Below are 14,843 nucleotides of genomic sequence, written 5' to 3'. Positions count from 1 at the left end.
GGTCACCCCTCCTTGGTCACACAGACCTGCAGGCAGCGAGAGATGAACAGCAGCTTTCTCTACCTTGCAAGGTGACACAAGGAGTATTAAACAATGAGCTTGTGGAGATGTCCAAGGCAATTATAAGTACAGATTCCTGTCCTCCTAAAAGACACTAAATGCAGCAAAATTGTCACAGTTATTTGCCCTAAAATTTTAATCAAAAAATGAGTATTAATTAAATCTGCAAACTGGGGTATTATTTTTGGCACAGATTTTTTGATTCCTTAAATTTCAGCCTTAGTGAACGATACTGCTATCTCACTGTTGAAACACGGGATTTCATTTGGCTTAAATGTTGTAAAACACTTTTTATTTTCCACAACTGCAGGAAGCTGGAAATGCACAATCATTACCAGCCTAAAAGTCACTGTAATGACAAAGAGATAAAGTAGGGAAATGCTAAACTGTTTGATAGCTCTCTGACTCATTTTACACTCACGTGCAAATATTCAATTGAGTTGATAGCTCTATCAAGCTAACCTGATTTCATTCTAAAGCAAGCTGGAAAGTTTGAAAAATACCAAGTGAACCATTTCTGAGCAATACTGCTGGGAAACGTTTACAAGCTCCTGATGCTTTAAACCTGTTCCAACATTTCTTTGTCAGGCACATCACTTCGATAACTATAAAGCACATTTTAAGAGCTCTATTCACGCACTAAAACACTTTGTATCTAAAGTTTAGTTCTCCAAAGCCCGCACTCAGCTGTCACTAACGTTTAGATTTCCCTGACTACCTTTTTTTTCACATTGCCTGCAATGACTTGGCCTTAATGATGGTGAACATGTCAGTATTTGCTTCCCACCTACATCTCCTTGGGATCCATATGCAGGTATCCTTCAACCTCTCTCACCACAGGAGCTCATCCTTTTCTCTCTCTCTCTCTCTCTCTCTCTCTCGCTCTCCCCCCCACACACACCCCATATTCTTTTACTCCACAGCTCAATCCTTAGTGCAAGTTATAGAAAATAATGACTCAGTTCTCCCTTCTGTTAAGGGCTTTCTCTAGGGCATTTTTCCCACCTCATCAGGAGAGCAGTAGCAGAGGCTGGAGACCTCCTTGTTCCCTGCTCTTGCTCTATCTTGTAGGCCAAGCGCTCAGGACCAGAACAGAGGCACCTGTGAGCCTGGATGCACCACAGCACATCCCGGCTTGCGCCCTGCAGGAGGTTCCTGAGCTCCAGCTGACACTTCAGTCAAAAGTTTTCTTATTTTTGGCAGTCACTGTAAGAGTGACTTCTCAAAAGGGAAACCCAGCAGTAGGGAAAAGTTGCAATGGAAATTTGAAGCAGAAGGCTTCAGCACGCCTAATATACACAAAAAAAAAAAAAAAAAGTCAAAAAGAAGCAAGATTTAATCTTGCCTCCCCTCTCACTGCATCTCCTTGCACGTAGCCTCCTCAGCTCCTTGCCCTACATGCCAACATTGCATAAACAGTCGAGGGCTCCACTTCAGGATTTTGCATTGCATTACAAAAGAGTGATTCCTAAAATATAAGAGGAGTAAATGCCAAGCACTGGGGTGTTTAAATCCCTTAATGTGTTTTGCTATTAATTAACAGCCTTGGAGAGGCTTAAAAGTATTAATCTAAAAAGCTATAAATATTTTAAATATTTAATTCTTGAGTTCAAGCAAGTGTGACATTTTCCAAATCTGCTGGGCCCCTGGCCTTACACTCTCCTTTTGATTTGCAATTCAGATTTCACATACGATCACTATTGCATTCTACCAACAGCATATACAGCATATGCTTTAATTCAGGAGGATTTCTTTGAATAGTATGTGTGCTCCGAAACACTTCACACAAAACCCTTCCAGTGGGATCTACAAAGGCAAAACTTCTCAAAAAATTACATGAAAGGTGAGAAAGGTGCCCGAGTCCCTGATCTCTTCCTTCCTTCAAAATAATATAGGAGGTGGCAGGCAGTAATAAACTGACTTGAAAATGAAGCTGAAACTAAGTTTCTGAGTTGAGTTTGTTGGATGACAAATTACTACCAGTTGGAAAAGACCGAGGCATCACTGTTGACAATATTATCAATTCAATCATAAGCCTTATGAAAAAATAGAGCTAAAACCTATGAAGAAAGATGTAGAAGATTAGGATTTTGTACTTTGCAATGGAGCTATAACAAAAGCATATTAAAAACTTAATGGTATAGAAGGTAAACTAATATTTCACTGATCTTGTGTTATAACAAAAGCTAGAAAATAATGAATTTAAATAGGTAGTGCTTTTTCCACACAACATTTAATTACACTATCAAAAACATTATCATTAAAAACTGTTCAAATCTAAACACTTAAGCAATATCCGCAGCAATAAGCCCAGCTATCTCTATGGCTAACAGTGACAATGTGACCAAGTAAATCTGGGTAGCTTGATTTTTGGTTAAAGATATTTTTGCAAAAGGTAATAAAGCCAATCCGTAACAGTCAGAGCAGAGAAAGAGCCCCAATGTTAGGAACAAAACGTTTTATGCCTGGCCTATATTCTGTATTTCTGTACATATTTTCTACATACCTCTTTCTCTCATATTTTCTATATACCCCTGCTGTGGTTTCCAATCACTCTTCCCAACACCAAGGTCAAAACCATTCTCTTTTTCTCTTGCCAAAAGAAAGATGCTACTTGAAGGAGCCGCATTACAACAGCAGAAGTGCAGTCTGATTTATTACTTTAGGTTGCCAAAGTTCACAATATTGAGTCTCCAAACAATCATAGGTATTTCTAAGCTTTCTGAAAATAATCCTCTGGTGTGCATATAACATAGAAAACTGGAAGAAACAATCTCTCAAAAGCCAACACTGTAAAGCTGCACTGAGTAAGTTAATGTTAGGCAGAAGGGATACTCTGAATTTACAATTTCAGATTTGATAATTAAAAAAAAAAATCTTGTCTACCATTATTTTATAAAATTCTCATATACCCAGCAACAAAGCTGATCTGTCCACACGATGTGGGATGTCACATGGGGAGACAACTGTCCTCCCAATCCTCCCAAGAAGGGACCAGAAACACTCCAGAGCAGTCCTCTCCTGCCTAACTACTGCAGACAACTGCGTATTTGCAATTCATGATTAATATATAAAAATAACAGTAAAAAATGCATAGAATGATAGATGTAACATTACCAGTATGTTAAAATAAAACAAATTAAGAACTCCAAAGGTTAAATTCAGATTGTTTATTGTAAACAGAATAACTCTAGCACTCTGTCATACTGGCTGTGTCACATGCACCCAATTCCACATAAACTGCTCAAAATAGCACTTGCAAAAATTACAGTTATGTAATAATAATTTATGGTTTCTTACATAAACTAATTAACAAGCACTAAAACTGAATTACAGTGTAGTCTAGGTAGTTTTTTATTGCTTGTAGACACTGCAGCTTTGGATCCATTAAAATGAATCCATTAGTATGCCTGAGTTTATCAAAATTTACTGCTATATCAAACTCAGAAACTGTAAAATGCTGGAGAACACTTAAAAACAATTAAAACATGGGTTTCCACATCCACTTACAGAATTTTTAAAATCCACATTTTTCCTCTGGTAAACACGATTTGGGAGTTTATGTTAAACACACTGCTGTTCCAATTCACACAGTTTGTTAAAATCAGAGTTCATTGTACTTTCATGTATATATATATATATTTATTTTTACATATGACAGAAGCAATTTAATTTTATTCACCATAAGAGTGGTATGTTTAAATACTAAGTCCCAAAATATATATTTTATAATGCTGTCAAAACTTTTATATATATAATACAAATATTTTTACTAAAATAGAATTATCAACAAAAGCAAAATGCAAGAGGGTAAGAAACGCATTTACATGTGAAAAATCCATGAAAAATGTGGTAAACTCAGCAGAGATCCCAATACTGTTTTTATTTATACTACGCCCCATTTTTTTTCCTAAGGCTACAAAAAAATTTAAGTGGCCTTCTCTGGCAACAGGTTACATCACAAAATAGCATCAATTTCTTAAAAGAGATGTTGAAACAAATGCACTCTTAACCTCGCAAAAAAAAAAAAAAAAAAAAAGCCTTTAAATACCCTGTATTTACTCAATTAAAACAGATTCTGATGGAAACACAAGTAAAGCCCTAATCCTGTCAAGTGCCTATTTAAATTCAGCATCAGTGTACATGGGAATAGCGATGCCAATGGCAAGAACAGCCCTACTGAAGATGCTGGGATCCTGAGGGCCCTTAGTTTCAGGCTCTCTTAATATGAAGTGGCAGCAGCAGCCCTGATAGGAAGGGCTCACACGAGCAGGTTTTACATCTTCAGTGCTTTGCATTCTACATCCTGTCTGAATAATTAATTATATGCATTAAAAGGTAAAAGAGTTTAGTAATTAGTAAGATGCTCCATTACCTTTTTTTTTTTATTTGAAGACTTTATCCTGATTTGTTGTCTCAAGTAGAACAATCATCTGCAAAAGCAACTTGGTGAACACAATATATTGCTTCATTGTACACCTATAACATCTCCACATAATCCTTGATCCTTCTCAGTTTTGTGCAGCTTTCCAAAGAACCTGGCACCATCACCCTGTGATGTAACCTGCAGCAAGCACCGCGCTGCAGCGGCGCTGCCGACCACGTCCTGCGCCAGGCAGCAGCAGGACCCAGCCAGACACACAAGAACTCCACTGATTCCTTAAACAGCCCCATCTTTGACTTCATCTGTTCTTAAATTTAAGCACTTATGCACGCAAAGGTATTTGCACTAATAAGTGCTTTGCTGGACTGAGACCTAACGTGACAAAAAGGCAAAATGTGCTGATGGAGAACTTCTATAGTGTATGAGGAATGGAAAACAAGAATGACACCAAGATTGAATATTTTTATATACCAATTGGCAACAATTTAGAGTAACCCTGACAAACTGAATAGGATGTTTGTAATATCAAAAGATTAGGACAACACTTCTGGTAACAGAAATAAGAGGGACTAACAAAGTGTTTCCAGCATTTTACTAGTTTGAATATAAAACGTCCCAAAGTTTGTATAGAAAGATTAAAATCATGCCAGTATCTTCAGTTACTCTTGTTAAGACAATTCCCTCACTTATTACTGTGTTGTCAAATTTCCTTTTTTTCCCCGTTGGTCTTCATAAAACTTAAATAGAAAATATGTTGGCTGCATAAAGGATCAATTAAAAAAAGTGTCATTTGAAAGTCTCTTTTTATGAAAAATTGTTATCCCCAAGCCCCAAAGACTGACTTTTCTCCCCTTTCGGTCCCCAGTAAGATTATGACTGGGCTACTAAACAGTATTTTTCAATAATGACGTGGATATTACAAGCAAAATTTGTTTATTCTGGAGGCTTCTTTTATCAAAAAGAAAATTTAAAGGGATATACTATTTTAAAAATATACTGCATCTACAAGTTTTTTTTTTATTATTATTATTTCATCTGATTTTGGTTTTCAACAGGCTTTCTGCAATATAAATGACACATGACCACAACTGATTTTTCTATACTCTCTATCCCTAGCACACAGTTAATGTCGAATGAACCAAGAACATATGCAGGATTTTCATAATGGACAGAACCATTTATCCTAATAATTTTTAATAATTTTGTTCATCATGAAATCCCTTAAAACCTTGTCAGTACTGATCATTTGCATTTCTTCATCCATTGGGATTCTTCACAGTTTTGCAGCCATGAAATTGATATGTGGTTTCACCAGTGGAAAGAGTGGCAGACTGCGCTTGAATTCTGTCATATTTTCAATCACACTTGGCTGCAAAGAAGCGTATGCAAGAGAAAGTCTGCTCAGTATCGTGAATCGGGAACGTGGGAAAAATCCTCCCTCTTTAAGTTTTAACTTTTGCTACAACCACATAAACACATCTTTGCTGTTCTCGTTTCTGTAACGTGATTCCCATTCCTTATCAAGGGATCTTCTGAAGTGGAGGTTTACTGCTCATGAAGTACATGGTTTTGTATTTACTCTGGGTAATTTAGAACAGTATAATGCAGTAATAGCACTAGTAATAATGGCAAGTAAACAGAGCTCAGCTACTTTGTCTTTTCATTTATGAATTCTATTTCAGAACATACCAGCTATCCTTTAAACACCAGAATTAAGATCATAAAAACAGTAACAACTAATGAATTATCATATTTCTACTGTGATTATTTCAAAATAACATTTTTGTTTTATTTCTTTAAAGGAAGAAAGTAGTTACCTAATGGGGCAAATATTACCATCCTTCTTCAAGTAAATTCATTTAAGGTTCAGTAAACCTCAGTGCTATTACATGTACTCACATATAAAGCATCGCAGTGAAATCTAATACTTGTAATGAATAGAAGTCGGCAAATTGCTTCCTCTACAGGTAACACAATGACAGGAATTTGCATTTTCTTTTTTTAGACAAAGATGATAAATTTGTTGATGCATATGCAGCCTTCTCTTGGCATGTATTATAGCCTATCATATGCACTCAGTATTTTCATACAACGATTACCTGCACTTTATTCCATAGTGCAGATAATCAGTAATCTACTTTCATTAGCTTTTATTCCAGTGGAATAATAGGAACAAAGGCGACAGGAGAGACTATTCAAGTTAGAAAAAAGAAGTCAGGAGCAAAACTGCCATTACTGAGGATAACAACGCACGTGTAAAAGAGCTGAACTTCAGCACAAACTTGAAGGGGTCTGTACTTTTTCCCCTGCAATCTTTTCTTTAATGCCACTACAGTTCCTTTAGGGCTACTACAGTTTTACCTGTGGTAGTGCTGGTGCTGGTGCCAGGTTCACATCATTTTGGCATGGAAATTCTCCAACAACAGGGCCTATTTAACATTATCAAAATTAATTTAGGACCATAATTTGATTAATATCTAACACATATTAACTCCTTTTCTTATAAGATAGATACATACAGAAAGCACAGCTTATAACATTTATAAATTTTTTTTTAAGATTTTGACTTTGGTCTCCACAGAAATTCAAACTAACCCAAGACCTGAGTTAAGACTATGTGTTGAGGAGTAGTGGTTTTTTATTCATTTTACTTCCACACAAAGAAATGGGCAAAAATACGGATTGCTAATTGACTGAACAATGAAAACATCAACTGTTTTTTCAGCACGATTTATGTGAACAATAATAAATGCCCATGGCATATGCAGCAATGGCAATGCAACAAAATCTGAATTTTCTTGCAGGATACACTTAAAAGGTGGGATATTCAATGTATCAAACTCTCTTTAGCATCCGCAAACCTTCCTCGCCTGTCCCCAGCTATTTCCTAACTCCACACCACCCAAAACCATTCTTTGCTTTCAGTTCACCTGTCCAAGAGAATTCCCAGTCTTAAATTCCTCAAGCCTCTTTTACCTCCATCTCCTCAATTCCAACCCAGACACTCACACAGTAAGTTCAAATATTTTTTCTGCCTATATCCTTGTTCTCTAACTTTCCTGCTTCCACTTTTTCCCTTCTTAGGGGAAATAGTGCATCGGAAATATATGAAAGTACCATTTCCTTGTAGTGGCAGGAAAGAGGCCACACACCTGATTAAAGTGCTCTTGGGCTGGGGAACGTGTGGAGAGAGCAGCACAGGTTACCTTGCTGTAATGTCTGTAAAGGTACCGGTTTTGTAGGCTGTCTCCTGGACTCACCCTCATCCCGGGAGCTATCCTTTCAAGAACAGGCCATTCTGGGAATTTAGCTTTTAGATTTTAAAATGTTTTCTCCGGTTTGGCAAAGTCTGAGAGCTATTTCTGCTCAGCTATGATCAGTCATGAAAATTGGTTAGATATTTTAAAATAAATCTTCCTTACACAATTGCAGAATAATGACTTCTATAGTACCATAAAATCAGCCATTCTGAGACCGGAGGGAGTCTCAGGACAGGCAAAAGAAGTATCTGCTTCCTTCTATTCCACAGCCAAACCTTTACCATCCTTGATTATACAAACCATATAATGCAATTTAATTCCATTATAAACTGGTGAAAAATCTGCACAAAACAGCATAGAATTTTTTTCTCTTAGTTTATTTACATTAAATTGTAAACATTTTTAACGTTTTCCTTCTTGAACTTTAGAGTGGAGTAACATGGTTTACAATACATAGTTAATCTAGATTACTTGAAAGTAGAGCCTAAATAAAACTTTCATTTTCTCAAATTTATATATATTTGATTATTTGATATTCTTAGAAGTTTGAGGGTTTTTTTTTTCCTTTTTTTTTTTTTTTTTTTTTAAAGTGCTTGATTAATAACTTGCAGACATTCACCATTTACCAAACCATTATACTGTTAAATGCAAATCTTAATTTTGTTTTTCCTCCTAACAGGAATGTTGGGGAGTTTTATATTTATTTTAAAATCTTCTCCTGAGAAGAGAAGCACTAAATTTTAAAATACATCATTTTAGTATATTTAGGGAAAGCTGAATAACTTGGCCACAAGTGTCAATCAAAAATTCTGAAGCATCCATGTGGAGAAACCTTACAAAGATTATCTTTTCCTCTGAACAATATATATGCAGTGCACTGTCTTTACAGCATATAGTACGGCTGTTGCTAACTATGACTGTTTGAACAGGAAATTATTAAATATTATATTCAGTACAATACTTACAGGAATCCATTTCCCTTGCAAGGACATGTACTGATACCTTGTGTCTTCTGGGAGCATCTATTGCTAACAGCACCTACAGCAGAAAACATTATCAGTTCTTTCAGGTTTGGGTAGCATTTATAGATTATATTTTTAAATCAGCAGAAGAACAGCAGCAATTTAATTTTAATCTAAGTTTTAAAATGAGAGGTAATTTTGAAATGTCCCTTAAAATATTATTAGAGGTCTCCCATACACTTATTTGAATCATTTTAGACAAAGTTGCTTAAGAAATTCATGTAGCACTTGGCACACATGCACACACACACACACACACGGGAAAAGCAACAACAAGAAAGAAACAGAAATAAAGCCAGTATCAGGTATGCAACCAAAATCTCTGCAGCTTCCAAACTCCATTAGCCTTCTGGAAGCACATCATCCTGAACACAAATATTAAATGCAGCTGGACCAGTTCACCCACTCAGCCGCTTATTTCTGCTTTGCAACACTGGATAATCATGTATTTTACATTAGCATATATATTTATATATAACTAAACAGTAAGAATAGATTCCTACAAAACTAGGAAGTTGGCTCTTGTTCATATTATTAGTTATTAAACAACAGCTACTGAAATTCCATTTACTAGTCTTTTATCTGCTGCACTTCTCCCTGTCTGAAAAACATTTGTGTTCTCTGTGCCATTTAAGCAGCAACCGGGTTTTAACAGAAGATTAAATTGCAAACTAAAATAGAAGGTTATATGAGAACGACTGGCTAGTGAAAAGGACAAAGTACAAAGAGAAACAGTTTTGAAGACATTCACACACACATGCACACCTATATATATACATACACACACCCATAGGTACACATAATTATATATGCATCTATAACACACACATATACATACATACTGCATAAACATATCAACCCACCCTGCTTCTATATGGGTAGACATTTTTCCAAAGGCACAGTATTTTCCCCGCACTATTTGCCTGAACTACTAGCTGCTCCGAGGTCATTAAACAACACACACACACTTTGCAACACTCAGAACTGTCACTGCATTCGGAATTTGGTGCAAAATAGAAGGATTTTTCCTTTTAGGTAATCACTTTCCCTAGCCCAGCTCAGTATTTCAACTGCCTTTATTAGACTTCCATCTAATAATTTCATGTAGCAACATATGTTTATTGCATCATTATGCTGTTCCTTTGTTCTGCAAAAGAGGAACAAGACATGTATTGATTTACAGTGTGAAAAGCATTACAAATATTTTTCTTCCATTCACAGTTCACAGAGACCAAATACACTGAATCATCTGCTGGTTCAGATAAAAAAAATAAATAAATTTGCAACCTTGGCTAAACTGGGTCGAGAATCATACAGAAACATGCTTTCTATTCACAAAGGAAAGATAAATGACATGAGAACAGCAGCTGACAAGAAGAAAAACCCTTTTCCACCATTCCTGCAGAATGCTAGTTCCCACTAAGCTGAGGAAGATTCAGTAAACAAAATTACTATTAAGGTATGTGCATCATTCGTATTACCTTCCTACAACAAACAAATATATGTTTCCATAGCTCACATAATAGATATACATCTTTTTTTCTGAATAGTACTTTAACTATACGACTACCTTACCTTGTAGAACTGTATGATATCATCCTTGGTCAGGGTTTTTAGATAAGCCACTTCAATGTTATCTGCACAACAAGAAGGAAAACTGAAACAAGTCTGCAATTCAGAGCAGGTTATTAGAACACTTCTTATTTGAAAGTATTTTCTTCCAAATCCAGATGTTGCAGTTGACTTCCAATGTCATATTTACCTTTTTTAACTTATACCTTCTTAACCTGTACCATTGAAACTGTCACTGGAAGCTTGGGAAAAAATACATAAAATAATCCATCTGACTGAACTTACCAAAAATACATTTAAAGAGTACCAATCAGACTACACTATTCAGTAGGTGATATATGTGCCTCCATATATTATCTTCAATTCCATGTTACATCTTTTATCATGCAAACTGATGATACAGAGGTTTCCTTCACAGTTAGGAAGATGGTATGAAGATTTTAATGATAAATGTAAGGAAATGTAACTGGATACAGCATATACAATAAAGAAGAATCACTTTTACTGTATCTGGGGACAATGTGTCTCTGCAGCTACATTTTATTATATAAATGACATTTTAATAGAACGAATCACATAATATGACTCCTGTAAGTGGGCATGTTTTTATTCTGGCTATGTTTCCCTCTCAGAGGTCACAGGAAAAGCCAGAAAGAAACATGTTAAGAGAATGAATATGCAGCTAACAGGCCAGTGAGGTAGCCTGAAATTAATTCATATGAAGTTCTACAAAAAAAGAAAATCAAAAAAAATGGCAAAAAGTTTGGAACAGCAGATGACATTTGGAACAATGTTTTAAGATATGTGAAGTAAAACAGTAATAACTTTTAGAAAAGGAAAAAAAAAAAAACCAAATTCTCCCTTTCACTTTTTATACAACAGAATAAAATTACTACTAGACAGGTAGTAGTATGGTAGACAGGAATTAGAGTTACAAAAGTCAGTGGAATTAATAAATTGTGTGGGATTTACATAAAAAGATCTGGCCTCAGCTAGGAGTCAGAAATTCGGGAGAGTAAGACAGAGACATAAGCATGGTCAAAAAAAGAAACACTTAAGGCAGAGAAAATAAAATTGTTTCCTCAGAAACACAAAAGGATTTCTGGGGTAAGAGTTTTCACACCACCTCTCATCCTTGGGCATGAAATCTTTTTGTCAGTAGCTCTCATTCTCCTGAGACCAAGCCAGATGCCAATTCAAAACTGTTCAGTACTAAAGCAGTTCACAGTCACTGCCTACAAAAGACGACTGTATTTGCTATCGTGAAAGGCCAATACTGAGCAAGGAAAGCAAAAGAGAAGTTACAGGATACAAAGTGAATTTTATGTAGGAAGCTTATTATGCATGGGAGATTGGAAATTACAGCTGTGAATAAGAGCTGAGACATGAAAGTGTGACGCAAGCTGATCCACACCAAAAACAGAAACAGGATTTTTTCTATTACAAACTAAAAATCATTTATGAAGCATCAGATTGGGTTTTTGTTCATTTGTTTAGAAAACTTTTTAATGGAGCACAAAGTGAACAAAACAAAAATTAGGTTTCAAAGCTTAATCGTGGCTAAGAATCATGTAGCTTTACAGTAAGAAACAGCTTTATTTTGTTTCCAAATGTATTATTTAATAATACAAAATAAAACCTTGCTCTGAATTTTTCTTACATGCCTCAATATTCTGCTTTTAAAATCTCCGAACACTGGTAAAAATGGGAAAAACACAACTTAAACGGTATGTAAGATCACAGCATTATGCTATCAATTTACAAAATTTTACACCCATTTTCACAAAGAACTCTACAAGCAGGATTGTAATCCTATAGGCTTTACGAGCCTACAACCTTTAAAATATCCAGGTTTTAAAAAATTAATGTTTCTTCTAGTCCTCCTGCCAGTTGAGACCAATCCTGTGCCAGTGCTGCCACCTCTGCTGTCACTTCCCTTCTGTTGCCACAAAACCCTGCATGGGGGGACACCAAGGAGCCTGCACTGTCCCGAGTGACAAAGGTGCACTTGAAAGCTTCTCAGTTTTAGGCACACGTATAAATGCAAGTGTCCCAACTCCGTGGAAGAAATCTGATCTTACAGGGCATCAATGCTTGAGGGACACTTCCATCCAAACCACTTCCAATCCTGGGCCTGCTCTGCGTCTCCCTGAGCCTTAATGGAAAGAGAAGGTCAAGGAAGCCTCGGGTACCTCACACTAGGAGTGAAGTGGCAGGGATTAGCGGTGTCTGCTGCTGCTAATGGCCCTAGAACACAGGGAGCCCGGCCTCCCCGAGTGAGCTTATGTCCCCAGGCAGAAGGAAGAGCTGGAGCTAAGGGGCTACCAAGCACAAACAGCACGTAAAAAAGGAGCCAGTAAAAGCTGAAGCTCTTCCCAGGGGCTGCATTCACATCCATCATGGTCCCAAACACGGTCAGACTTCAGCGCTTCCCTTGCTTTTGAGTTGAACGCAGTTGTGGAACTGTAAAATACCTGCCCAGGACCTCTATGAAAAATGAACATTTTCCAGCGTATCAGCCACTGCTTCGCCTTTCTTCTAACAGAGGTGTTCACTACTGCCCTGCTGAGAATGGCAAAGAATTGCACACTGTGCCCTAGAAATAATCTTGGAAATACTTCTGTGCAATTTTCAGCAATGAGTGATTTAGCAATATGCACAAAATTTTAGTTGCTAAATTTTAAATAAGCATTTCTGTCAAAAAGCAGTAGCATGTTTCAGCACTTGGTTTTGTAGTTTTGTATTTCTATCTTTAAAATAATTATAATTTTTCTTACCTCTGTCAAAGTTATACTGCTGGGAAATTATTTCTCCCCAGTATTTAGCACATTCTGCAGACAACTTCTTTGGTTTGTCTAGGCGACGAATTGCTAAAGCTTGGATGTGTTTTTGGAAGGCCTCTTCTGTCATATCTTCTATGCACTTTTCCATAGTTTTTAAGAATGCTTCAACTCTGCTTTCTAAGTAGTGTGGTGGCTTTTCAGACTGGATAATAAATCGCAGTCCCTGAATGCCATTTGCCCGACGCGGACCGCTGAAGACAATGTAACCTTGGCAAAACAAAACAGCCACAGATTAAAAATGACAAGAACCACCACAACCACCCTGGTTTCAGCACTGATTCTTCCAAGCATGGCATGATGGTTGGAAATCCAATTTTTATACTAGATAGAATTCTGCATTATGAATGAAATAATGCAGTGTTTCAAAATATACCACTTCATTTTTTAAAAAACCTCTTTCCTCTACTTCTCCGAAGTCAATTTTCGGCTGAGGGAAAAGGTGAAGAAGAATTAAAAGCAATTTATTATCAAAATTGAACAACCAAAAATTCAGCGCAATTCTGCTGCTCCACTACCCTCAACACTAGCAACTCGCTACTATTTTCCAAGATGTTTAATCTGAAATATTAAAGACCATTGCTGAAACATAAGACTATTATTTCCCATTTTATCAACTAGATATAAAGAAAGAATTCTTCCTTTTTGTTGCACCTTGTGCATATATGAATAATTGAGCCTTTCTTCAATCTTCTTCCCTCTTTAAAATCAAAATCATTGCATTTCAGTCTTCTCAATGATGTTTTATAGAGCTCTGATCATTCCTTGCTGCTCTTGTGTTCAAAAGCCTTACCTGAATAGTAGAAAGATTATTTTGTGCATCTTTGCAAGCTCCCTTTTATACATCCCAGCACGCCTTTTCCACAGCGGCATGACACTCTTGATTCACGGCCAGCATCTGATTCACTGTATCCTCTAGATTGTTTTCAACACTAGTGCTACCTAGACACTTGTTCCTCATCTTGTGTCTTGTGCAGTTGATTATTCCTGCAAAACTGCTCCTACTGAATAGCACCTTTTCTTCATTCAAATCATGTCTCCAAATGTCAAACTAATTTCAAATTCTAATTCTGCCTTCCCACACACTTTCATTAGTGTTATCCTAGCTTAGTATTATCTGAAGACTTAGCAAGTATATTCATGTCTATCATCCAGATTTTTTCAGAAAATACTAAATAGTATTGGACTGCAACACAGTTCAGTAGAACACTGTTTTTCTAATAAACTACTGCTAACAACTCTCCAGTCATAACTTTCCAACCAGTCTTTTATCCAAACATGCAGCAGTTCCATCTGGCCTATCCTCTAGCTTGTTTGAGAACGTTATGCGACTGTCACGCTATTAAAAAAATAGACATATGACATCAACTTCCACCCATACAGCTAAAGTCGGTATTAAAAAAAAAGTTATTTTGACCTGTTTTGTTCAGAAATATATAAGAGATAACTGAAAAATATTTTAGGTTTTGTAACTTGTTCCACATTTTTCCAGGAATCAGAATTAAGATGACTAATCTGCAAGTTTCCTGCTCTTTCTCTCCTCCTCTTCTCCCCCCCCCCCCTTTTTTTTTTTTTTAATTTTTTTTTTTTTTTTTTTTTTTTTTTTTTGTTTAGTACAAAGTCAAAGCTTCTTTAGCCTTTCAGCACCTCACCTGTCTTCTGCAAATTCTCAGTTTTAACAGTCTGGTTCCAGGATTTTATCATT

The 14,843-nt window shown here is 36.4% G+C and overlaps 1 protein-coding gene across 1 annotated transcript in view; it reads right to left on the bottom strand.

The window, feature by feature from the left end:
• Window positions 1-5,475: 5,475 nt before the first annotated feature.
• Window positions 5,476-14,843, bottom strand: part of IDE (insulin degrading enzyme) — a 53,653-nt gene continuing 44,285 nt past the window's right edge. Inside the window, exons 20-25 of the mRNA XM_026051182.1 lie at window positions 14,791-14,841; window positions 13,076-13,348; window positions 10,302-10,363; window positions 8,670-8,742; window positions 6,806-6,873; window positions 5,476-5,813 (exon numbers count right to left, since the gene is read on the bottom strand). Coding sequence (XP_025906967.1) covers window positions 5,718-5,813; window positions 6,806-6,873; window positions 8,670-8,742; window positions 10,302-10,363; window positions 13,076-13,348; window positions 14,791-14,841 — 623 coding nt within the window. The 3' untranslated portion in view covers window positions 5,476-5,717. The remainder of the gene's footprint in view (window positions 5,814-6,805; window positions 6,874-8,669; window positions 8,743-10,301; window positions 10,364-13,075; window positions 13,349-14,790; window positions 14,842-14,843) is intronic.

The sequence above is a fragment of the Nothoprocta perdicaria genome, unplaced genomic scaffold (assembly GCF_003342845.1).
Source record: "Nothoprocta perdicaria isolate Ctin4 unplaced genomic scaffold, notPer1 scaffold_111, whole genome shotgun sequence".
In the NCBI taxonomy this organism is placed as follows: domain Eukaryota; kingdom Metazoa; phylum Chordata; class Aves; order Tinamiformes; family Tinamidae; genus Nothoprocta; species Nothoprocta perdicaria.
This window is presented reverse-complemented; position numbering and strand designations above follow the sequence as displayed.